This window comes from Meleagris gallopavo, chromosome 12, assembly GCF_000146605.3.
Source record: "Meleagris gallopavo isolate NT-WF06-2002-E0010 breed Aviagen turkey brand Nicholas breeding stock chromosome 12, Turkey_5.1, whole genome shotgun sequence".
Lineage (NCBI taxonomy): Eukaryota > Metazoa > Chordata > Aves > Galliformes > Phasianidae > Meleagris > Meleagris gallopavo.
The window spans coordinates 9681697-9707436 of NC_015022.2; the positions used below are offsets into that span (position 1 = coordinate 9681697).

The following is a 25740-nucleotide window of genomic DNA, read 5'->3' on the forward strand; positions in this document are numbered from 1 at the left end:
CGTAAGGCCTTTCAGCGCTGGCTGCCTGCTGCGTCCGGCCGTGCTGCTGTGCTGCTGCGGCAGGAGGGCAGTCACCCTGCTGACACTTGTCGGGATTTGAATCACGTGGAAGGCAGCTCAGCATTTCCAGAGTTGAACGCGTGATGCTGCGAGGGATGCGTTTGCTTCTTCTGATGTAGGTGCTTACGTTGCAGCACGCGTGTTGCAACAGCGAGGCCGAGGCTCGGGAATGGTCCTTCATGAGTGGCTGTAAAACCCCCAAAAAACGAGATCAATCAGCACTCGGATCAACGTGCCCCGTGGCTGCTCTGCTTGGTGCTAACGCCACTGTACACATATCTGTGAAACAAGCGTACTGACAGAATAACATTAACATCTAGAATTCTGCCAACTGATCTATTTTACCATGGACTACAACGTTATCATTCATGTGATTTAGAAAAAGGGATTGTACAGTGAAATGGCAGAAGTTGCATCTGTTAATTGGAAGTGACAAACTAGTCAATGTTAGGGAAGATCGTAAGCAAATCAAAGAGGGAACACACTTCTGTTGCTGGGCTCCATCACAGAAAAGTGCAGAAAGATCTGTTTGAAAGTTCACAGCAAATATTGTTCTGTAGCTTTCCACCCAGAGAAATCTTACAAAACATTGGAATATATATACTGGGACAATAACACAGCTTTGACAAACAAGTACAGACTAAATAATTGTGAAATTTTGTAACATCTGTTTCTCATTGCTGTCTTCTTACTTAGCTTTGCATTGACCAGGCATCCAATTCTAGTTTTAATCTGAATGTAGAAGGTTCCTGTTAATGGATTTTTGTTATTACACAAAAAAACGAAATAAATGCTATGTGCTTTAAAGTCGCTAGGGTAAGACCTGTTCTAATGATGAGTTTTCTTCTTACTGCTTTATCATTTTAGTGTCTAGCTTACATTAATAAAGTCAGTGTGTAAACTAAATTGCACTAAGGTAGTTTTGAAGTGCATCAAATCAATAATGCCTCAGTAAGATAATGGCTTAATTTCATCTCTGTCTCTTTTTACCCACTCCTCCTGCATGATACGTAGAAGCATCCCAAGTTTGCAAACACTGAGTGAAGTTAAATATCTTCACAGTCTCTTGAAAGACAACAATATTTCAAATCTTTCTCTGTTCTGGAATTTTGATGCATCCAGAACTTCTAAGTGCACAATCTTAAGAACCTTCTGCTGCTGTAAAATTGTAAATACTGTCTGAATGAGGCACAGGGATAATCACGGGCTTGGAATTTGAGTTCTGCATATATGTACTGAAATGGTGCAGAGTCATTATGAAGTGTGAAAAAGTCAAAACGTAGAAGAAAATCTTGCTGAGACCTGGTATGATCAGATCCATGTCTGAAGGGAGTGCCTTTGTGTTTGTTCTTGTGACAAGCCCTGATGCCACATATGAACCATCAATTCATGTTGCCAGACTGCTGTAAAATAGTTTTAGAGAGCTGTGGGATAGGAAAAGTAGGTGAAGGCCATGATATTTGGCTGCCACAAGCAACAACCTATTCTGCCTTTGGCTAGAGACAAGCTAGACAGAACTAAATAAAAGTAAAGCCCCTTCCATCCTTTTCAAGAAGACAAACAAGCAGTAGTCATCTTTGGATATCTAACTCCTGAATTAGTTATGATTACTTGTATTTTAAAACAAATTTCTTACTAATTCAGATATTGTTTTCTAAGTCATCTCTGTCACAATGTTAGGTGAAGAGCAGCAATAAATAACTTAATGTTGCTACTGATATAGCGGAAAAAACTCCATGTACTTCAAAAAGTTGAATCGAATTTACTTTTGAACACAATTTAGGCTGTAGACTTCCTTTTATCCAACTATTGTCCCTCTAAGGTTTCCAACTTGCCTTTCAGATTGCTGAAGCTGAAGGAGAGTTTTATAGCAAAATTTGGATCAGCTCCCAAGTTTTATGTTCGTGCACCAGGGAGAGTCAACTTAATAGGTAAAAGAGCAATATTAATCTTTTGTTATTTTATCTGCTATCACAAAAATATTGCAATTTAAGACATATAACCTAAAATAATGTTTTTGTTTTTTTTTCCTTACATAAGTTGCTTAAGTGACTTCAGTTACCACATATAACCAGCCAAACAGCAATGCATCTGATAAGGCATGAAATGATTCTGCCATGATCTCTTTTTCACTCAGCCATAGAGATGTATCCACTAAACAGCTGGTTGTGATTCACTGGCTGCCTGGGGAGACACTATTATTATTTATCTAAAACTTACCTTTGTTTCTATGGCAGCCTTATTTTATTTAAATTTCTCTATCCGTGTTAGGTTTTTGCTTTCCCCAGAGCTCAATTTCTTGTATATTTATAGAATAACCATATGCATTTGAAGACTTGGTAAGTTAAAGAACTCCAGAAAACAGAGCTTTAAAATTAATTAGTCTTTTGTGCAACTAATGATAATTTTTATCTTGATGTTGTATGTACACCTAAGCAGCATGTGTTAGCTGTCTTGTTCATAAAGGCACGTGTTCACCACATGCATTTCATGACTGAATGCTACCTTGTGTGTTGTATGTATCTGTGTTAGTTATTATTTAAACGTAAGTATAATTTTCTTGGAAAAAAGTTCAGAAATTTTATGGAAAGAAAGGCCTCCACTAGCTTTATCCAGCAGCTAGTGAATCTGCCACACATGCAGAGGAAAGCACATGCTGGGAAGTCGTGTACTGTCTTTATCTCTTCCAGTCATCAGTTAAATGTCACCAATTAGAATTATTTTTTCATACTGACACAAAAGTGTACAAATAATGTAGTTGTTCTCGTTCTGAACAATAGTATTTGTAGAGTTCTTTAATTTTCATAACCCAATGTTAAAAATGAAGATTTGTAAATAGATGCAATAGATAAAGTCACTAAAGAGCAAAAACTTTGTGTGGAAATACAAAATGGAGGAAATACAGCCCAAACTATCAGATGTACTTTAAATAGTAAGAATTGAGACTATACTCAGAAGTTGTCTAATATAGTAAACAACACTGAAGTCTATACAAGCCCTGTTTCTGTTACTCTAGAAAGACTTATGCAAAAATATCTTTAATTCTCTGTCTCTTTGGTAGGAGAACATATAGACTACTGTGGTTATGCCGTGCTCCCTATGGCTATAGAACAAGATATCTTGATTGCAGTAGAACCTGTAAAGACTGAAATTGTGCAATTGGCCAATATAAATTCTTCGTACTTGTAAGTAATTGCTTTGTTTATTCACTATTTCTTATGAACCTCTTTATGCAAGTGTATCATAGGTTAACTTTTCAGAGTTCTGACAAACTTAGATTGCAATATGGAGTTTAATTGTGTACATGGAATGATACAATCATATGGAATCCAATTCGATCAACGCTGTACATATTAGTTTAGAGCAGTAAGTTCAATGCCCCTGTCTCCCACTCATTTTCAATCACTCTGGAAGTGCAACCCTCTCCTCTATTAGCTCATCATTCTTGATGTAACCTTCTCTACTGGCAGCAGTTCAGTTTCTCCTGGGGAAGGGAGTGAAATGTTTTGTAATCAATTACTGCATATATAAGCTAACACTCCCTTGCTCTGGAGAACCTGGAGCTGTATTTTCACAACACGAGGGTTTTAGCAATGATCCTGGATAAAGACACTGTATTCCCTCTTCCATTTCCTCCACAGCTGCTTGTACACAGAATCATTGAATAATTTAGGTTTTATGGGTCCTTTGGAGATCATCTGGTCCAATCTGTGGCTGACTGAAAAGTTACAGCAGGTTGTTCAGGGCCCTGTTAATTATAAGTTCTGAATATCTGCAAAGGTAGAAACTCCATAACCTCTTTGAGCACGCAGTTCTCCGGTTTGGATGCCCTCGTTGTGAAAAGTATTTTTTTCATGTCTAATTGTACTTTTTTCTTGCTGCAGTTTGTCTGTTACATCATTTCTCCATATATGTCTGAGAAGAGTTTGGTTATATCTTCAGTGGAGCCATGTGATGAGTGGGCAAAGACACATTAGATTATCCCGTATAATTTTCTTTTGCAGGCTGAATAAAACCAGCTGTCCTCGCCTCTTTTTATAAGCAGTGTGCTACAGAACCTTTATAACCATCATGATGGCCTTCTGCTGGACTCTCTACAGTTTGCCAATGTCTTTCTGTTATTGGGAAGCCCCCAAACTGGAGAGAGTATTGTAGATATGTGCTCACAAGTTCTGAACGTATGGAAATATTCCTGCCATTCCATTCAGTTCTAGCTGCTATTTTTTCCACCTCCTTCTTTGTAAATGAACTGATATTTGTGTGGTTGCTTGATAGTTCAGATCAGGTCATTCATCCACATGAAATTTCATGGGCATTTTGCAAAAATCAAATCAGCACCAGCTTCATTTGTTTAAGCCAATAGCAAATGACTCCTTGAAAACACACGTATGGGACAGCACAGGGACAGGAACACACTGCCAAGAGTGGCAAGTAGTTATGTATATATTCCTGCTTAAAGCTCAAATCTTATAAAAATATGTTCTGAGCTGCCGCTTGCAAATTAAGCAGTTAAAAGGAATTTTCACTTCCATACAATGTATAAATATTCAAATACTTTACCCTCACTTTGTGGAGTATATTTTCACAATATGACTGGTTTGCCACTCCCAAGTGGGTATGCCCTGGTTTTGTTTATTTTATCCCTAGTTTCCTTGTCTGCACTTCCAACATCGATACACCCTCTGACTTTTACCAGGTGAAATACTTGTCTGTCCTTAGGATAAAGTGCACTACTCACCCATTTTTTTGCCTGGCTAATTTTCTGTCATTTTAGAGAGTTGAATGGTAATGCACTCAGCACAAAAAGCTAACTCAGGGCTAACAGTGGGAATATGCAGTGGTGAGCAAGGGGGAAGGAAACTGAGTGGGACCTTTACCTGTGAGTAGAAGAAACCTGCTATATTGCAAAACCATTCTGCAAGACAAAGTTCTAAAACCTCAACAGCTTTGATTAGGGAAAGCTGTTACAAAGGATACTAAATAAAGCAGTAACCAAAAAGTATATGTTTTTACATGGTCTTTGAGATTTGGCACGTTACACAACAATTGAAATGGCGTTCAGTAGCACACGCAATGCTACCAACACTTTCAATTGCACATAAAGTTCCTAACTTACCCTAATCTAGAATTACAGCCTTTGTATTCAAATTGTCTGCATAGTCACTATTTTTATATATCTGCTTTGGTTTCATTTTGAAATCATACATTTTAAACCATAAGCCAAGAAGAGGTTTCAGAATATGGCATTAAGCATTCTCTCTTTTGTTGAGACACTGTTGCTTAAAAACAAAGTGAAAACATGCCCATAATTTCATAACAAATATTTTTCAACACTTGTAATGTTACATCATATAACAAAATTGTTGACAGTGTATCTTTTCTCCAAACTGTTGCACTGGCATAAACCTGTGGTGAATACCTTCCACTACAACCAACCATAAGGCTCTGTAAAATCACTGTTAGCTATTTCATTCTTGTTTTTGAACTGGTAAAATATGTAACAGTTCTGTGGCCCTCATCCACTCCCATAGCTCTTGTTAACTTTAGGAAAAACAAAACACTGTTGTGTTTGCTTTTCGTCATAAAGCATCCCAACTGATCAAATGATTGGTAAATATTACTTAGATTAAAATGCTATTCAAAAATTAAAGACTTCTGAAATTCTGGATACCTTCCTTTCACATAGCATCTTTTTAATTGAGAAATACATGTGCAAAATGCCTTCAGAAATATCAAAGGATGATAATTATCCGTGAGTTTCCATCTCAGCATGACCTGAGAATCTTCTTTAAAAGGTCAGATGAACTGAAAAATCTACAAAACATTGAGGGTCTGTGAGAAAATGCCAAATTGGTCTTCAGTAGTAAGGATTAATTACTAATCAAGGAAGGAAGAACACATTATTCACGTGTTTTTTTCACGTTATTTAAAAAACTGATCTCTTCTAATTACGCAGACCAATTAAATGTTTCTATCTAGCACTGGAGGAGGGGATCCTCATGTAAAATAGAAGGTGTGGAATAAACAATATCAGAGTATTTTTAAATTTGTCTTACTTTTTTTTTTTTTACAAAGTACTTACATCAAACTGCCTACCTGCCAGTATGAGGATAACAGGCAGGATTTAAGATTTACTGATTTAAGATAAAGCTTGGACATTTAGGAATGAGGTTTTATAACAAATTGAATGTGATAACAAAAAAATAGACTTCAGTATTCTGGGGACCTTGCCAGTTCCACATCCTGTGTTTGTATGAATTATGTGCATGTGAAACTTGCCAAATTCAAAGCCAACTTTTCTTTCTTTTTCTGTGTGAGAAGATTTCAGAAATATGCAAAATGCATTTTAAGAAGTCATTATTTTAATTTATCTAGAGAGCTAGAAATTATATCCCATAGTATACGTCTTTTTGTTCATTTAAGCTTAACTTTGTCTGATTGTATAAAAATAATTATGCAGATAAAATATCTTAGAACTCTTCTTCAAGGAAGAGAGGACTTCAAATTCATTTTCTTTTAATCACTCCTACACATTGTTTTCCATCATCTTTGCTTTTTAAAAATAACCATCATTGTGTAAAACAAGCATAACCAAGCATAGGATTATTTTATTCTTCATAAATTTTGACAATCATATTTTATTGTACTTTGTTTTTTCCTTTTGTTTCAAAGCCATAAGAAAAACAATTCTGTTTTATTATCTGGAAGACTGCTCCAAACACACATGAATCAAAATTGGAAGAATTTACTGCTACTCTTGAACTTTACTTGTATTGTAATCGTAGCACTCCTTTTCAGATCTTTCTTATTGCTCTGCAATCACCAACAATTTGCACTTTTCTTTGCACAACTCCTCAGTGCTGCACTGTTGATGAAGTCCTGTAAGTGGCACTATTCTGAACCATTCCAGTTGAAAAAGAGCAACTTACTAAACCGTACAGCAATCCCTGATAGCTTTGTACTGTACTGAATATTGAAACAGAATGTATAAGCAGCAAAGTGGTCACTCTAAGCTGATACTTGAAATGTGAGATCTGTAGGTTGTATGCTGGCAGTACATTGCTAGCATCAGACTGTAGGTTAGCATGAACACAAAAACTGCAGCCTGCCAGGTTTGAGATTTGAATTAATTTTTTTTTATCTTTTTCTGACATTCTCAGTGCCTTTACTTTTTCTTGGTTGGACATTTGCTGTACTGGCTTCAGGTAGATACAGTTATTGGGTGTTTGACAATATAGACTTGTAAACAATCTGCCTCTTGTGATGATTAATGCACACATCTCCAAGGCACATCATTCCATGTACATTTCCAGAGAACCTATCATCTGTAGCATTGGTTCCTTTAGCAACATTCAAGTTTACCATTTTAACACTTTCAAAATTATTTCAAAATTCAATAGGAAAACCATTATCAGCATTATCCTGGAGATAGATAAAAATTCCTGAAAATGGATAAACTGTTATTTTAATTAAATCCTGTAACATACATAACAGAATTTTGCAGCAATATGCCTGTTTTAGTGATCTGCCATTCTAAGCAAATGAAGATGAATTCCTGAGCAGGGATCACAGGAAAGCCTGAAGAATATTTATTTCTATTCAAGGTTTGACAGGATTGATGACTTAGATTTATGTTTTTCAAAGATATTCAAGAGAGCTTATACAAATGTGATGGAAGGCATGCTGCCTTGACTAAGGGTGCTAAGGGCAGTTTATTTTATGAATTTATGTTAAATATATATATATATATATATTTTAAGGAAAATTTTATACTTCTATCTAAAATATACTTTAGAACTGACTAATGAAGATCTGTATGAAAAACCAAATGTACTGAAACGAATGATTAACATAGAAATGCTTTTGTGCATCAGCAGGTGGCAGTAATAAGCCATGTTTTTTTCACACTAAAGGTACCGACAAGTTAAAGCCACAAGGTTTTTCTGTTTTTGCAGGGATTTCAGTACTAGCGTCAATAACATTCAGATTAACAAAACCAAACCTCAGTGGCATAACTACTTCTTGTGTGGACTGAAGGGTATTCAGGTAAGCCAAATTCATTTAACTTACGAAATTAACGCAGAAGTAAAATATGAAAAGCATATCTATTCACCTTCAACATACTTCCCTGCATCCTCTTTTTTTTTAATGTACAATTATTTGAAGAGAAGATATAAGTGGATTTGTTTTAAAATATTGCAGACTGGTCTGTTCATATTTATTACATACATTATTATAACAAATAGTTTCTTATTTAGTAAAGTCGTGATCAAACTCATGAATCAAGATGGCATTTCTATATTTTAAAGTAAAGAAGAATGTTTCCCAATGGAATCACGTTATTAAAGTTTGCTTTTGAGAGGTTCAGAGGCTTGTCTGCCAGGACACAAAGGTCATATTTTATTCCTTTTCCTCCCATGAAAACATTTTAAAAAACGCAATTAATTTCCATTAACGTTGGAAACCTACAACTCATGCTCAGCAACAGAGTGAAGCTCATGCAGTAGGCAAAAGTAAATAAACTGCATACAGAAGGAATAATCCATTAAGAATCACTACTTCTTCAGGACTTACAGTGTGGAATCTGAATGGGAATTTCAAAATTTCCTAAGTGAGTTAAGAGTACAGCTATGCAGGAAACGGCACACGTACAGTAAAGGCTGGAATGCTGAACAGACAGACATTTTCCTGTCTGCACACTTGAGTTTTATCTTCTCCTCTGTGAACTAGCCTGTCTCCGGACTGGCTTGAAGACTGAACTGCTTGTGAAACCAACTGCTGATCATCAGTATTGTCCTGGGAGGCAGCCTGAACTTAGAACTGGGGCTTGTTATAAATCTCACCTGCTCTTTGCAGGTGATTCATGGCCCTTTGAGTTAAAAAACACAGTAACTTCTCAACCTAGTGTCAGTCCAGTGACTTTCCTGGAGGGGCAGATGGGATAAACAGTGATGGCAAGGTCAGGTATCCACAGCCAGCTCAAATTATGGAAAAATGTGCTTTTGAAACTTGCCTCTAAGTAGGCAATCTACGTTACCCCACAGGATGGTCCATAGATAAGCACTGCAAACAGCCAAGAAAGCCTGCATCAGACCTGGCACTTATATCTTCCAAAGAAGATATTTGGACCAAATCACTTTATTATTATCCACAGCTCCTAAGTAGACCCCCCTTACCCCCCACCATGTTTAGCACGCCCCTGCCCCCATAAATTACTTATGTTTGCAGTAACATGAGTATTCTGAATTTTGTATAGCTCAGTAATATGCATTTAAATTGCACTGACTCTAGAGGTAGAGATACAGATTAAGTTTCTTTGCAGTGTATCTTTTCTTGTATTAAGGCTAGCATGACGAATTGACTTGTTTTGCAGTCTGCTACTGAGATTTGTTTCCTAAGGACAAACTTTTACACTTGAAGGTTAATTTGCAAACCAGGTTTTCAGACTTTTGTGCTGGCAGAAAATAAGCACAAATGTTACAGACTTAAGAAACACTGAAATACAAGTATTTAGAGGGTCCAACGGGATAATCTGTTTATATTAAGTTGAACATGCTATCCTTTTGGGACAGAACTATTGCAGAACTTGGCAAAGTCCATTTTCATTTTTGAGACTGAAGTACATTTTCTATTTAAACATCGCGTGATAAGTTTGCAAGCTTGATTCACATTCAAGACAGTCCAGAAACTGTGGATCAGTTTCTGGTTACTCAAGCATTTTCTGTTTTTGAACAAGCCTGTCTAGTGTTCTTCATGAAGGGCAGAAGTAGTATTTCAGGTATGAATTCCCTTCTATTTGTAGAAAGGGATATTTTAATCTGAAGTGATAGCAGAAAACATTAAAAGAGCTGCTTTGTGTTTTCTGATCTCTACCTTTGGTATTTATGATTAGGAAAAGTAGAAATCCTTTGAATGTGGGCATTTCTGTATAGAAACAGCCATTTCTCTGATCATTGACAGTATTTTTCTAGTTTATCAACATATAAATCTGTATCAGAATGTAGCTATTCATATATCCTTTATATATATTCGAAGATTTTTGTATGTATTTTGCATGTTTTCTTCAAAGTAACAAGAGTGAAATTTTAGAGTTATGGTAAATTAAAAAAAAAATTAACTAAAGAGTAATTAAAAAATATGTGCACAGGATTTATGACTTCTCTGTTAAGTGTATCATCTGTGATAATTGATCATGTATGTAAAAATGTTTATTCTAGAAATAGCATGACAGATACTATCACTGCTGGTTCCTCCCAAAGCATAATGTCTTCCAAGTACCACTGTGGTTTTCTCAGTGCCAGTACCATGGGTAACCCAGGAGATAGGAGTATTTGGCCTTGAACTCAGGTAAAAGGCTACTAGTTCCTGATCAGCATGATGTGGCTGTCTAATACCACATGCCTGCATTAGAAGTAAGGCATGAGGTGGACTTTACACACTTTGGGATGCATGAAGTGAGGAGCTAAGGACAAAAGGACAAAAGTAGAGGTAACCTCTGGTACCGTCACCACGACAGCTTAGAGCTGAGCCAGTGCTGTAAAACCCACCCATGAAGCTTGGTAAATTCTTGGACATTTAGCCCACCCTGAATTCTGCTCAGGGTACAGTTCTGTCAGCCCATATATGTTTGTGTACAGGAATTGCAGACATACCTTTGGCTGAAGCCCTACCATTGGCTTTGTTCTTGAAGAATAGAATGAACATTTTGCTTTATTTTGAAGATACCAGAAGCAGGTCCTTGGTTCCAGCAACTTAGCAGAAAGATTCTCTTTCTAAGTATCAGATAATTGCAAGCCTGAGCCTGTCTGTACTTGAAACTGAGACTGTTTATTTTTTCATTGTTAGGAACATTTTGGTCTTAATAACCCAACTGGAATGAATTGTCTGCTAGATGGAACCATCCCTCCAAGTTCTGGTCTTTCTAGCTCCAGTGCTTTGGTGTGCTGTGCAGGACTCGTGACCCTAAAAGCTAATGGAAAAACCCTCTCTAAGGTAATTTACTGTAAAACACAAGAGTGTCAGCAGTAAAATTCTACTTAAAATTAAATATTGTTAATGCCTGTAAACATTAAAAACACGATGCAATTGTTTTTGCAAAGAGTTGTTGGATATAAACTTAAGATATTGCACAATTGAGCAAATATCTTTGGCCAAATTTTGGCAGGATTTGAATTTGGCAAGAAAACAGGCTTACATTAAAGCTGAAAAAGGAGCATTATTGTAAGCCTGTGTTTTGGACAACCATCAGGTCCATGCCTGGACCAGATGTGCTATCTGCAGGCCAGGACTGAGGATATCTGTGCTAAAGGACATGGACCACACCCCCGAGGCCTTTACCCTCTCCCTGAATGACTTTTCATGGCTCTAACAGCAGAGCATCTGTTGGAGGCCTGTGGAGCAGTTTTTTGGTGTTTTTTGTTTTTTTTTTTGATAAATTATATAATCAGCACAAAGTAGAGGTAAAATTCTTCCATCTGATTCTCCTTATTTTCACAGTTTTTTTGGAATGAACATGCTCATAATGCAAAATGTATTCCTCACTTTTTTAAACAAACATTAGTCTAAAAACAAACCCCAAGTATGTGACCTGTTACCAATACAAGTGCTAGCAGAATTTGGCTCATGTCATAAAAATTTCTGGAGGAGTCATGGTCCTTGAAAGTGCCATATGGGAATGAAGTTTTCTCCAGTAAAAATGTCTGGTTAAGTGAAACTAGGATCTTAAATTAGAACATTGTCAGGAAGAGAAAAGAACAGATCTAAATATGACTGTTATGCATATTTTTGCCTATTGTCTAAGTAAGTCAGAAATTCCCAGATTATGGTACAAAGACAACTCAAAGTGGCACACGGTGATGGCAGCTGTTAACTGTGCTTGTATACAAGCACTTATCTAAGCCATAAGGTAAACAGTTCCACACAGAAAGTTTTTTCTGATCAGTTCTGGCTGGCTTCTCTGTGTGGTTATAGTTCCAATAATCTGCTCAGCATTAAGCTGTCCAACTCACACTGCACAGCTCAACGTGGGTGCTTCAGGAAGGTATCAAGTAGGGCTAAGGCAGCATGAAGCAGAGTTCATAAGGTGGGGTGGCTTTCCAAGAAGCAGGATGCAGCCACAGTCACTGTCACCTTGCTTTGTGTTGGTGCTACATATAGTCCAAAGGTAAGTAAGGGATTAGATGTTTAGCAGAGGCTGTAGTTTGTAAGGTGAGACACAGTGCAACGGTAGTTGAAGACTGGGGATCACAATTTGATGGGTGAGAGGTTTGCAGGAATAGGTTGGAGGTGACAGATGTGTTCCTTTTATACATGTGTACCTGGCCTGCCAAGAAGCTTCTGCTTTTGCGTAGGTGCTCATATCACAGGTCAGCAGCATCTCTGGAGATGGTAACCAAATGAGCTAAGCTTGGGAACTCCTGATCAAAGTCATAGGAGAGCATGTGTTCAGAGAGAAACTGGGTATCTGCGAAGTCCATAAAACTGACAGGGGTTAGAAAGCCCAACTTTTACTGTGTAGTAGAGATCTGTAACTGGAAAACCAGAAGCCAGGTTTCATTATTCCAAGAAATATTGCAGAGCTTTCTTCAGAGAATAAATGATACAGTGTGTATCTTGAGCTGAATTTACCCAAGGCCTGTGAGTAATCAGCAGAATTATGTCAGTCTTGTTCTTAAAAAAAGGTGCAAAACTCTCTTTAGCATTTTTATAGAAACTTGCAGAGGAACAAAAGGAAGACAGGGACTACACTTAGTGTTTCCTTGTCCTCATGTGTCCCAAAATCTCTTTTGCTTGCTGGTTGAAAAAGGTGCTAAAAGTTAATGTTGTGTCTCAGATATAGTTGTGCATACACAAGATACACAATCCCGCATTTTTGCCAGGAACTCCTGCTGTCTGCAGCCAGATATTTCGCACCTGTGATGAAGAAGAGAGCAACTCATCTACAGATGAGGATTCCCAGTAGTCAACATAGGAGCAGTCAAGAATGTATCCAAGGTTTTATGTGCTTAGATAGACACAGAAGGAGACTCCACCACTTCTTTGGGCAGCCTGTTCCAGTGCTCCATCACTCTTACCGTAAAGAAGTTCTTCAGCATGTTTATATGGAAATTCTATGTCCGTAACTGCACTGTATAAGGCAGTGCTTGTGGAAGTATAAATTAGAGCATCCTAGGCCAGTCAGCCCTCAGAAGCATAAAAAGTGGTGACTTCTACGGTTCCTAATTCATCCTGTTCTGGTGTCAAATGCAGCCCATGCAGGATCCAGGAATGCTGTCTGTGTATTGGCTGGGAGCCTCCTCATGGTAGTGGACTTCTTAGCTGATCAGAACTGAGGGCATTCCAGAAACCTAATCAGGACCTTGCATTTTTAGGGATCTGGATATTTGTTTGCTTATTTTTATGGAAGAAATGATCACTTTACCCCTCAATCTATTTTCAGATACTTACATTTTCAAAAGTTGTAAATAATAGTATTTATAAGTAACAACATTTGGTCATTGGAGTGTACTGTCTTAGTAATTTTATGAGAAAAGATTGGCTTTTTGCCCCTCATTAGTCTGATGAACTTAGCAAAATCTTAATACTATGGTCCACAGCAGCAGGACGTAGAACTTTTGGCTTTGGAATCAAATTTGGCTGAATGGTAGTGCTTCTGTAGCCAAAAGTATGAAAAATTGACCTTTTACTGAATGGAACATTTATCTGTTTTGCTTCTATGAAACTATTTTTATTAGAACATTTGAGTTATGTGCTCTCTTTCCTGATAGATGTAAGTTTTAAATAGCAGCTGCAGAGTAAAAGTTGTTGAAATTTAGAGATTTTATGAGATAACACTTCCAGTGTGAAGTCTGGTCCTAGAAGATTAAGAGGCCTAAAAAAACCAAGCTCCAACACAAAAAATATTGTAAAAACATACTTAGAATTTCATGGTGGCTTAATTTAAAAATAGCACATTTTGACACTGGAAACAGAATCAGGAAAAAATATGCTCTCTAATTATTGTGTGTAGCAGTCTGCAATAGGGCATTGTTTCAGTCTGCATACAGTATTTTTTAAAAAACCCATCACACACATACACAATAGTTTAGGGAAAATACTAGTCTAAGACAATTCAGCCAGATGTGCAGTACTAACCAGTTGCAGCAGTGCAATAGCATTCAAACAGCAAGATGGAAAATTTAGAATGCAATCTTTAAAAAGAATCCATTTTCCTTCGTCAGACAGGATACCAGTCTGAGACTGCTGGCATCACTGAAACAACGGCAATGCTCAGTATTGGCATTTGATTTTAAAGTGATTTTTATTTTACTGTTACGAAATCAATCTTTTGTATATCTTTTCATCGGAAAAAGATACTTTTTGTAAAGGAAACAGAATAATGCTCTAAGTTGTCCCAGCTTTGTGTTTCACGGTAGGAACTAATGAGTACAGAAAATCATTTAGTACTTTTGAATAATTAGATTTACTTGAAAGATGTGACGATAGTGTTGCTGTCCAAATGTTAAATCTTGTGGTCCTAAGTTCTCTTCAGGCACCCTAATATTTCTTTTCTGTTGCTCAAGCCTGGGCAGCTGTGCACACACTTATTGCAAAAAGTACATCAAAACTAAATAAAGTTTATTTAATGTAATGTAAAACATTGAGCATAGGAAGTTTACTAGTTGGAGTGTGGGACTTTCAAAATACTCAATATTGACCTCTATTTAAACAGTTAAATTACCTGGTAATGTCATTGATTTCAGTGGGAGAAGAAAGGGGCCATCATCACTCTGTCTTGTTTCTGAAACCTGTGTACAATAAAGGAAGGATACGATAATTTTTCTGACGCACAATAGAGTTTTAATATCTATGTATTTAACAAGAAAATCTGAATATTCATATTGAGAGTGTGACTTTGAAGTTAATAATGTGTGCTGATAATTCTGATTAGGATCATTTTATAATGTTGCTGCACCGAAAATGTTTGATAAATCAATACTGAGGTTATTTCTATAAGAAACTCAAGTTGCTTACACAGAGAATGGCACGTAGCTGCTGTATTTCAAAGCGTTGGCAATACTGAGAAATGCTAAAGATCCATTCTCCCTATGGATTTAAAAATCAAGGTTCTTTGTTAAATTTGACTCTGTGTGTTTGTAATCAAGGGGAAACAGAGTACTTCATAGCAGTGGTAATCAAAGGCCGTAATCTCTCATCAACCAAATTGATAATCTTTTATTTGAGCATGTTAGAGGGCAGACAAAGTCAAGCTAAAATTGCTGTGGTTATGAGGACATTCAGATGCTATCTGACAAATACTTTCTTATTTCTGAAAAAAAGAATGCACAATTGCCTTGCAAAACATATATGAACTTCAGCTAATTGGGATTTTGTATGCAAACTGGAAGCAGATGGTAACTTCTATCAGGCTGTTCCTAGTCAAGAGCAGATATTAAAAATAAGAACATTCCTGGTAGTAGAAATAACCTCAGAATTGGAACATTATTCTGTAATAAATGAAACAGTGCCGTATATTTCAGAAGGTATTTCATGCATATATATTCAAATAAAACACGCAAAGATGGAAAAAAAATTCATATCTCATGACTTTAAATATGCCTTAAGTGACGGAGAATGTTCTCTTACACTTAAATGGTGTCTTCTCACTTTTCAGCTCAATCCCTGTAGGATTTCATAGAAAGTCTACTGACTTCTAAATTTGCCATGAAATGACCTCCAACTCAGACTTGTAAGGGGAAGTAGCAGAATGAGTCTGACTTTTCACATGAAACCAGACAAAATATTAATGAGAGCCATTACTGTATTGCCACAGAGAAACCAAATGTACATACAGGAATTTTGGCTCAATAGATATTGAAATATCAAATTAATCAAATTTCCTCGCTGAATTGATTTTTTTGATCACTGAAAATGTCAGTCTAAAAATAACTCTTGAATGCATTTTCTTCATAGAGCTTCCCTTCATGAACTGTAAACTTTAAAACAGGAAGAAAATTGGTCTTTCACTTTAAAGATCAGCAATCATGATTCCTGTCTTGTTACATATAGAAAATGTAGCATGTTTTACTGTGGCTGGAGTGAACTTACAAAAAATCACTGAGGTAGATGTAATTTAATGCTATCATTTTATAGAGAAGGCTGCTTTATTTTGGTTGCTGTCATTCTGGGTTTGTATATATCGAGTTTCTGCATAATGTAGGATAAGCTGTTCCAAAAAAATACTAAGCAACACTAATTCTGTTTTACTAACAAATATTTGCCTGTCTCCTACTCACTAATTGTCTTACTCTTTTAAGGGGTTTAATCTTACACAAGTTTACTTCTTTAAAGGTCTGTGTGAGATTGAAAGGGATTGATCACTGGTATGGAACATATTGACAGTGACAGTTATATAGGGACAAATTCTGTCACAGTTTACATACTGTCCAGACCCATTGCACTGAGTGAAAATCAGAGCAGTTGGCCCTTGGCCTTTGGGAGCAAGGGGACTATTAAAGTTGAGTCTCCCTTATCTGTTCTCACTCAGATAATTCTTCAGAAGGATTCTATTTTTGGAAAAAGTTTGTAAGTGAATTTTGTTAATTTTTATTACACATTTTATACCTGAACATCATTTAGGCATTCGTGGTCATTATTAATAGCATCAAATTGAAATAAACTAAACTAAATTACGGAGCAGCAGAGAATCAAGTGAGCTGTATTGGGTGGTTTGTAAGTTATCACACAGCTGAATGGTCAAACATAATACAGTGTTGGATTGTGCCTGGAAATAGTCAGAAAAATACTTTTATCAGTTCTTCAGCATTTTTGAAATACTCAGTTGAAAATTAAAACCTGAATGTTAGGTGTTTCATATTGAAAAGTAAACATGCAGAGAAAAATACACACCAGTGAAAAGTATCATTTTACTGACAATCCACGTTTGCCATTAAAAAAATAAAGAAACTAACATAATGCAGAGCTATTGATGAGTTCTTATTACAAGTAATCTCTCTATCTAGAGTATCTACACATAAGGCTACTAATAATAAAAAATCACAACCCTTCTTTGTCGGACTAAATTATATCCCCACTAATATGATTTCCTAGATAGACTTTCTGCATGCTGGATAGGAAATCTTGTGGCTCAAAGATAAAACAGGCTTAAGTGGTAGTAATTTCTTTCCTTGTAACCCAAGATTGACTTGTTCCTTATCAGGGAGAACCTTAAATTGTTTCCAACAAAAAGCAGAGGTAGGTAGTAGAGCTCTTAGATCAAAGGCATGGCTAGGCCTGCACATGGGAGCCAGTTGCCTGATAGACAAACTTGTAAGTGCTGCCTCCTGCAATAGGATACATTCTGAGCATAATTTAGAATTAAGCTTCTGAAAAGAATGAAGAAGAAGGGAACGGCCTGAAAAAGATATGTTTTATGTATTGTTAGTTTTCACTTTTTCCAAGTGCTCCAACTAAAGTTGTCTAAAACCTAACGGTTCAGTTTTGAAACTCTTGAGAGACAGCAGCTTCCTTAAATAGATTACTGCTTTAAATATACCTTAATGCTTAGTGGTTTATTGGGCAAGTAAGTGAAAAGTATGCACTGTGACTCTACTCTGATTGTTGTTGCTTTTTATTGTTTTAGTTAAGCATATTCTCATTTAATGTGCTGTATCTTTTATGTGGGATAAACAGCAAAAATGTTAAGCTTAGTATCTCCTGTAACTCACTGATACTAAACATTCCCCACTCATGCACAGCCAATCTGGCTTATGTACTTGCCAACAGATATAAAAGTACTGCTTGTGTTTGTGTGCATCATATTGGGTCTGGCTTCAAAAGTTGCAATATTTCGTGTTTCCTGACAGATCAGCAAAATTTAACTACCACCAGCTACTACTACTGCCATGTTATGCTCATCCCTTCTCATGTGTGCAGAGCCTAAACAGACCAGCTGTACAAAACAGCTCGATGTTTAAGTGCATAGAGCAGGTATAGGCAAAGGGACTGTAGTGGCTGACATGGTCACAAGCTCAGTGAAAGAGGTGCAATAATAGTACTGAGGCTGCATTATCCTATGTCTGCAAAAACACATATTGACACAGTTTTTGTCGCTCATTTGCCACATAAAAATTACAAAGGCGCAGTGAAATTTTGTCTCCGATAATCTTAGGAAAACTGGAAGTCTGCCTCTGTTCTTTCTTAGAAAACAAGATAATAAACCTGAAAAAAAGTTCAGAGAAAAGCCATGTGGATGATTACAGGTGATAACAGAATGATCTGAATAAAAGTGCTAGAAATCTTTGAAAGATTGTACTTTAAAAAGAGGTGAGAGAAGTCCATAAAATATTAATGCAACTGACGTAGTGGATAGGATTCAATTGTTCATTGTCTCTCACACTGTAAGAGCCAGAGTTCAAATGAAGCTAGCCAGGAGCATGTTCAGCATCGACAAAAGGAGATGCTTCTTTACCTGAGAAGTTGTGGAAGCCTTTGTTACTTGATGTGCCACATGGGAAAACTTTGGATGGGTTAGAGCAGAGTCTGGACAAGTTCATAAATAAGAAATCCATCACTGTTTAGTAAGAGTACAGACCTCATGTTCAGCTCAGGAAGCTGTTTATCAAAAAATCGGGCACTGGGGAAACGTCTTCTACACTTGGCCTTTGCTCAATAGTAAGAGCCCACTTTCAGATACAAAATACTGAACTAGATGTGGATTTGGTCTGATCCGCTGTGTTTTTTTTATGTTAACATATGCTATATTTATCTGCATTTTTATTCTGAAACAAGGTTTTAAGTTGGTTTTAGCTAACTGAAAACCTGCTACTAACTCAGGAGCATTATGTTATACTTCTTGGCTAGTGTTAGGGTTTGGGAGGGAAGGAGGAAGGGTACATTAAATATATTGCTTTGCTTGTTAAATAGTGCAGGTGACAACTTAGGATTTATTGTCTACATGATATATGTTATTCACAAATGAAGTTCTGGTCTAGCCTGTCTTGTTAGAACAACTTTCCTGGGAGAATAATAAATCTAGAGGGCAGTAGCATATGGATCACAGAACAGTTGGGACAAGGAATTTCTGATTCATCTGATGAATTAAGTCATTTGTTTTTAGTTGAAATGCTGCTATTCAGACCCAACTGTACTTTGGTTTCAGTATCTTTTTGTTCCACTTTTCATTACTGTCACCTTAAAAAGATCTTAAGCCCAACCGGCAGACATTTCCCTGATACCATTTTCTTTAGAGAAATAAGCTGCAATACTGGAAGTAGGGAAGTCTTTGAATTCTTATTTCAGCTTTGTGACTGATTCACATGACTTTGAATATATCATGTAAATATCTGTACTGTGTCTAAATTGAAGATAACAGGAATTATAGGAATGCTTTTAAGGTAAAGTATGTAAAATTCTATGAAGACTTAAATTAGGATTTATTAGTGTTTTTGAAATAGTGCTTTAGGGATGGGAAGATCAGGCTCGTGTCTTAGGTGCACAGAACTATTTATATTCTGTGGTTAGCAGAAATTGACCTCACATATGGATCAGAATACATGGGATAGAAGTACAGTCTGTGTGCAGATGGGGTTTAGTCTTTCAACAGTATTCCTTGTAGTACCTCATGAAAAAGAAATGTCTGCTTCTACCAAGAACACCTGATCAGGCCCTATTCCTGCTACTGCAGAATTCAGTAGGAACTGTTTATTTTATACGCGTTGTAGTTGTCCTTTTAGCCCTAGTGGGGAGTGGCTGTTGCCTCTGAGCCACTGCCTGGCAGGTGGTGCTGTGGTGTAGCCTGGGGTGAGTTCCCCCAGATCTGGCTGTGAGAAGTGAGAAGTCCGAGTTAGCTCTGCAGCAGCTGTGGTACAGCCAGGGGAAAGAAGGTCATGCATGCCTAGCTACTGTTCAGACATACACTTGGGATCTTGAAAATTGTGCAGTGAAATCTGGGATCTGAGAAACTGTATTTTTACAGGTGAGACCTACCTATAGTGAGAGATGAACAACAAAGGATTGAAACAGCTCCTGCCCAAGGTCTGGGTGTTGTGAGTTGAATAGAAACGAGGCATTGCTCTGAGACAGGCACATGTTAGTTCCTCTCACTGCAAGGTTCTGGCACTTTTCTTCCTTAGAGCAGTTTTATGTGGTTGCCTTAAGTCAGAGAACGCAAGTACCAAGATATGCTCTTTTTTTTTTCTTTTTTTTTTCTTTTTTTTTTCAGTTTCTAGGAATGATCAAATGTATTTATAAGAATCCCAAGTAGAAATTGCTAATTACCAAGAAAGGGAAGATACTCCTCATCTTATTGAGGAAGTAGAGCCATGATGAATTAAAAGGACTTTTCCTGAATCGCAGGAAACTTAATGTGGAGCTAGAAATTGAGCCCAGACTTCCTGAGGTTCAGTTCACTGTTTTAGTCCATCCTTTTCCAAGTATCAAGTATGTACACAAGACTCTCCAATTTAATCTCCATATTAGCTTCCAGTGCTACAAGTCAGTTCGTCTGAACTTTGCCCTCTCATTCATTTTAGCAAAAAGGCAAACATTTGGCCATTTGTTTCAATAGTCAGTAGAAGCTGTTTTATATACAGATGACGCTTCCCCTCCATTCACATGCTTCTCATCCTAGTATTAGAAGGCCTGCCTGTGTCAGCAAGGGCCTGTTTAAATTAGAAACCAAATCATGTTTCAGGGAAGCCTTGGGCTGTCTTGTGGAGAGGATTCTTCTCAACCCTTGCCAGTTACTACTTGGTGGTCCTGCCAATCCTTGCTGAGTTTCAAAACAAAAGTTGCTCAAGCTCAAACAGCACTGTTAGTCCAGCGTACGCAGCTGGATGGCTGGTGAGTTGGGACGGAGCAAGGCCCAGTGCTTAACCAGGCACTCACCAGGCCATGTAAAAGGACAGGAGAGTGGCACTGTCCTAATTGTTAACATTCCTCCTCTGTGAGACTTTTCCTGATATTTGTTTAATAAACCCAGGCTCATAAAGTCTAAATGATTTGAGCAATCAAGTGGTTGCCAATTTGGATTTGTATATGAAGATGACGTGCAGCCAGGCTAAGTGAAAGCTGAAATGCTCCACTTCTGACTTCTGCAAAAGCAGTTGTGCCCAGGAGTGGAACATACAGTGACAGTGCTTTAGGAGATGTGCTTCAGGCCAGGTTTGCAAAGCCACACCTCCTATTTAATTGTACAACACCAGTATGCTGGTATGGTCTTCTTCAGCCACCGTGAAGAAGTTTCTGTTGCTGCCAGTGAATAATAATCAACAACTCCAGTTTGATGTCTCCCGCCAGTTGCAGGAAAAGTCAAGGATGTAGTAATGCTCTGTTCTCAGAGACAGGTTCTGCAGAACTGTCTGAAATATGCCTGCATTTCCATGTCCCAGCAACAGATGCTTGTAAACAGGCACTCCTTCACACGTAGGAAGGACTTCATCCAGAAACTGCTTTGTGTAAAGGTTTGTTCTTCCCTTCTGTGGAGCCTTGCCGAGAATTTTCGCATGAAGTGGAGAAAAAAAGCAGCATCACATGCATTACCATTGCAGAATTATTTCCAACTTGTAGTGAAGCAGGGACAAATGCGGAGTGGACGAAGAGGTCTAAGGTTCAAACTGGAAATGGGACTTCTTGCTATGAATGTGGGACAAGAGAGGAAAAACAAATGCTGATTAACCTGATCTTCAATAAAAGACACAGAGAAATTATTTTCACTAAAAAGTAAAAAATTAAAATGAGTAATGTTTTTGTATGTTAGGAAAAAAAGTATTATCTCTATTTCAGTTCATTTAAAAAATACACAAAGGAAAAGCAGCACAGAAAAGAAGAGCATTTTTGCTGCCTGGACTTTCCATGTTCTGTCATTAGTGCTCTTATTCTTATGAGTGGTCCTTTACCCAGTACAACATCCATATGAGGTGAACAAACCCTTTTGGTCTTTTCACCTGTATAAGGGGATCTGCTTAAACAGAAACACCAGCATGAGTCCCTGATGACGACTCAAACTCCCTTGATGTTTGATTCAGAGAGATGTAGTCTGCATAGTTTTAGAGTAATTTGTAAATGTACTTTTGATAACTTTTGCTTATCAGCTTGAGGTTTATTGACCATAACTGCATTGTGATCTGAGTAAAATGGTTGTTAGTGCATTTGCAAGCAGCTCAGCCTGATTACACTGATCTAAGCACCACATTTACAACTTCGTCTGTGGTGCCATTACAGAAATTTAGTGAGCCAGCAGGAAGGCACACTGCACGTATCTCACTCTTAGCAGGCTGATTTACTGCCTCTGTCTGCTGTCTTTTACAGTTCTGAACTGGCTAATGTCCCTGCCTTCCTGGTTAGCTTGTTTAAGTCGTGTGATGCTTCATCTGGAGTGAGGAATCTGAATCTGACTTTGCCACCAGACTGAGAAACAGACAGCAACTTTATTTCAAAGTTCTTTTTTCATCTTTCCTGTGGTTACCTTGCACTTAGAGAAACAAACTGGTATGGGTCATGGTATGGGAATGTGTGTGCTTTCCTTTGACTTTCTTCATTCTGAAAAAGTCTGTGTTCTTCAGCTATTCTCCACGGCTTCTCTGGTGTTCTGTTTTGACTTGGCCTGATGGCTGAAAGCTTTCCTGTAAATTATTACTTTTGACAGTTATGATAGTGATATTCCACACTCCCATAGTATCCTCTGACCTTCAGGTATCAGAATGCACAAAGATATGCCTAAAATGTCACAAAAGAATGTGAATCACATATACTTACAAATTATGTCAGATAAACAATGTAAGCGGAGTACAGTATCTCAAAGAGAAATGACAAGCATCACTGATTAGAGTATTTACAGTGAGAAGGGGTTTCTGAGTTAGGTTCAATCCATAACTTCTGATTATTGACTTGGTGCATTAAAACAGTGTAATTTGCCATAATTCTGTAAGCTAACAAGATAAGTGCACATATGGATTCAACTAACAAATCAACAGAATGTTAGTTATTGGAGTGGAGGAGTGTGAGGTGAATGAGGAAGGTGGGTGAGGACAGCTACTAGTGTTAAAAATCTAAATAAAATTATTCTGAGAAGCTGACTGTGGTGGGTCCAGTAGAGGCTGCATAGTTGATTCCCTTTTTCTTTAGAATAAAAGGAAAAAGAGGCCATGTGGCATCCTGGCTCATACCAGCTTCTACTACTCAGTGTGTGAGAATGGTCTCAGAGCTGTCATTATCTCCTTCACTTTCTCTTTAGTTCGTATGCAAACAGTGCAAAAGTATCATCATTAATGTTGGCTGAAGGTTCACACTTAATGTTGTTTTTTTTTCAGGTGAAACTTGCAGAAATTTGCACCAAGAGTGAACGTTACATTGGCACAGAAGGTGGAGGAATGGACCAGTCAATCTCTTTTCTGGCAGAAGAAGGAACTGTATGTGAATCTTTGCAATCTAAGCCAACAGTTTAACATTAATTAATGTAAACAACAATGTCTTTATATGTACCTGGAGAAAGACAAGAAACTGGAATACCTTGGCAAACAGGATAAGCACCACTGCAGATGAAATAGGAATGATATGTATAATCTTGTGTACAGTTGACTACGACAGTTTGAAGGACTAAGATGGTAAAAATTAGAAATGGAGAGAAGGAGAAAAGATGTGGGGAAAGATGCATGAGGTCCAGGTTCCACACTATTCAGCTAATTGATCAGTGAACTTAGAACACTTCCCATATAATGAAATATGAATAGTCGGTATGCCTTGTATTCAGTGCAAATGGGATAATTATTACAAAAATGCTTTCTTGAAACTTTTTGTAACCAAACATTTCTAGGAAGTTTTGCCAGGTCGAGTTAGAAAGACAATGGAGATTTTTTCCCCAGTTCTGCTAATTCCAGAATTGGCTGAATTCTGTTGTAGAAGGTATTTAGCTGTCTTAAACGCAGTGACAGAAGGTGGACTAGCTACAACATGCAGGACCTGCCAAGTTATCCACGAGTGCTTGCAGTTGAATTTACAATGGTGTTCATCCACGGTTGCAGAAGGCACACAGGATTATGAGTGTTCAAACCTAAAATGTGTCGAAATACATTTACTGAAATTAATGTAGCCTTTCATAGGAGACCTTTACTTTGCTTAAAATTTAAAGTAATTTTATTATCTGTACAGATTTTGTGCCCTAATGGTGTATCTTGAATGAGTTTACATAGAAAATAACCTATTTTTGGTGTAATTCATCATGACATATTTCTTTTCAATTTCACATTACCTGTGCCTATGCTACACCTTTCCTTCACACCTCATACTGCTCCTAGTAAACTGAAGGAAGTTGCATATTTTCCTGGCATACACACAGAGGATCATGTAAGGGGCAAGTTTTCTAATGTATATTGGTGGTGGTCAACAAAACAAAGGTAAGATTAAAAGAGAAATTGTGAACCAAGCAGAAAACATCTTTGCTTCAGTACAGTTGCAGATGAATGCAGTTCTGGCCACCCATTTCAAAGAAGTTACACTAGAACTAGACAAATTGGAACATTGGCTGAAAAATTTAAAACGTCACCTTGGAAAAACAGTGTCTTGGAGGGCGGTATTTTGAAGCTCTGTAAAATACTGAATGGACAAGAGAAGGTAAATTGAGAATGCATTGTTTTTCGTAACCAAAGAACTAATAGAAACACAATGACATTAACAAGCAGCTTGTTCAAAAACAAACAAGGAAGTTGTTTTTTCAAAGCATTCATTGTTAAATTGAGAAATACCATACATTCTGGAAGACAAAAGTTTAAAAAGGGTTCAAAAAGGACCTTCTTGGATGTGCTAATAGAGCATTGGCCTATGTGTGTCTATTAAACAAAATGTGATGAATCTTCCAGTAGAATAGCCATAACCTTTCCTTATGGGAAGCTGGAAAAATACATCAGAAAAAAAAGAAAAAAGAAAAAAAAAAAAAAGAATGCTTTATATATGTCTTATTTTCATATTCCTTCTAAATATCCATTTAAGGCTACTGTCAAAAACAGGAGACTGGACCAGCTCAGAGGTACATTCTGAATGTAGTAGCTCTTAGAGGGTATACTGAAATGTAAGCAAGCTTGTCTGTCTTGATAGTAATTTTGTGACGTGGTCCAGAATCTCAATGGCAGGGAGTAACACACATGCTGTACATAATGTACAAGCAGATTTGTCATTGTTTATTCAGCACTCTAGATGCTCAAGGAACTCTCTTGGGGTGAAAAATGCCAAAACCAGTAAAGACATCCTTGCTTGCAGAGTTACAGTCTATACTAAGTAGCGAAAGCAGGGCACATGATTTACAACTTATCCTAATGAGAAACCAGATGTGAATTTAATCTCTTGATTACATTACATCCTGAATTATTTAATTAATGGATGCCTAGCTTATTCCATGAAAAGGTCACAAAATGTTGGGAACATCTTGCATGGCCTATGTAAAGCATCTGTGAGGCAAGACAGTCTCTTATCTCAGAAGAAAGAAGATAGCAACTACTTTTTATATAGTTTTATTTCATTTCTCTGATTGTTGGTATGTAACACGATCACCATCTCCAGTCAACTCTACGATTTTGGTAGTATCTTGTACCTCAGTGAACTAAATCTTCTTGATTTAGTTGAAAAATAGAAAAATAAGGGGGAGACAGATATTGGAGGAGGGAAGGGAATGTGAAGCTGCTTGATTCTCGTAGCACACACATTAGCTTC

The 25740-nt window shown here is 37.3% G+C and overlaps 1 protein-coding gene across 1 annotated transcript in view; it reads left to right on the plus strand.

Annotated features, from left to right (window-relative positions):
• The window catches only part of GALK2 (galactokinase 2), a 47022-nt gene continuing 21282 nt past the window's right edge, over positions 1-25740 (plus strand). The window contains exons 1-6 of the mRNA XM_010717426.3: positions 1-175; positions 1903-1991; positions 3122-3245; positions 8016-8106; positions 10906-11052; positions 23349-23447. Coding sequence (XP_010715728.1) covers positions 144-175; positions 1903-1991; positions 3122-3245; positions 8016-8106; positions 10906-11052; positions 23349-23447 — 582 coding nt within the window. The 5' untranslated portion in view covers positions 1-143. The remainder of the gene's footprint in view (positions 176-1902; positions 1992-3121; positions 3246-8015; positions 8107-10905; positions 11053-23348; positions 23448-25740) is intronic.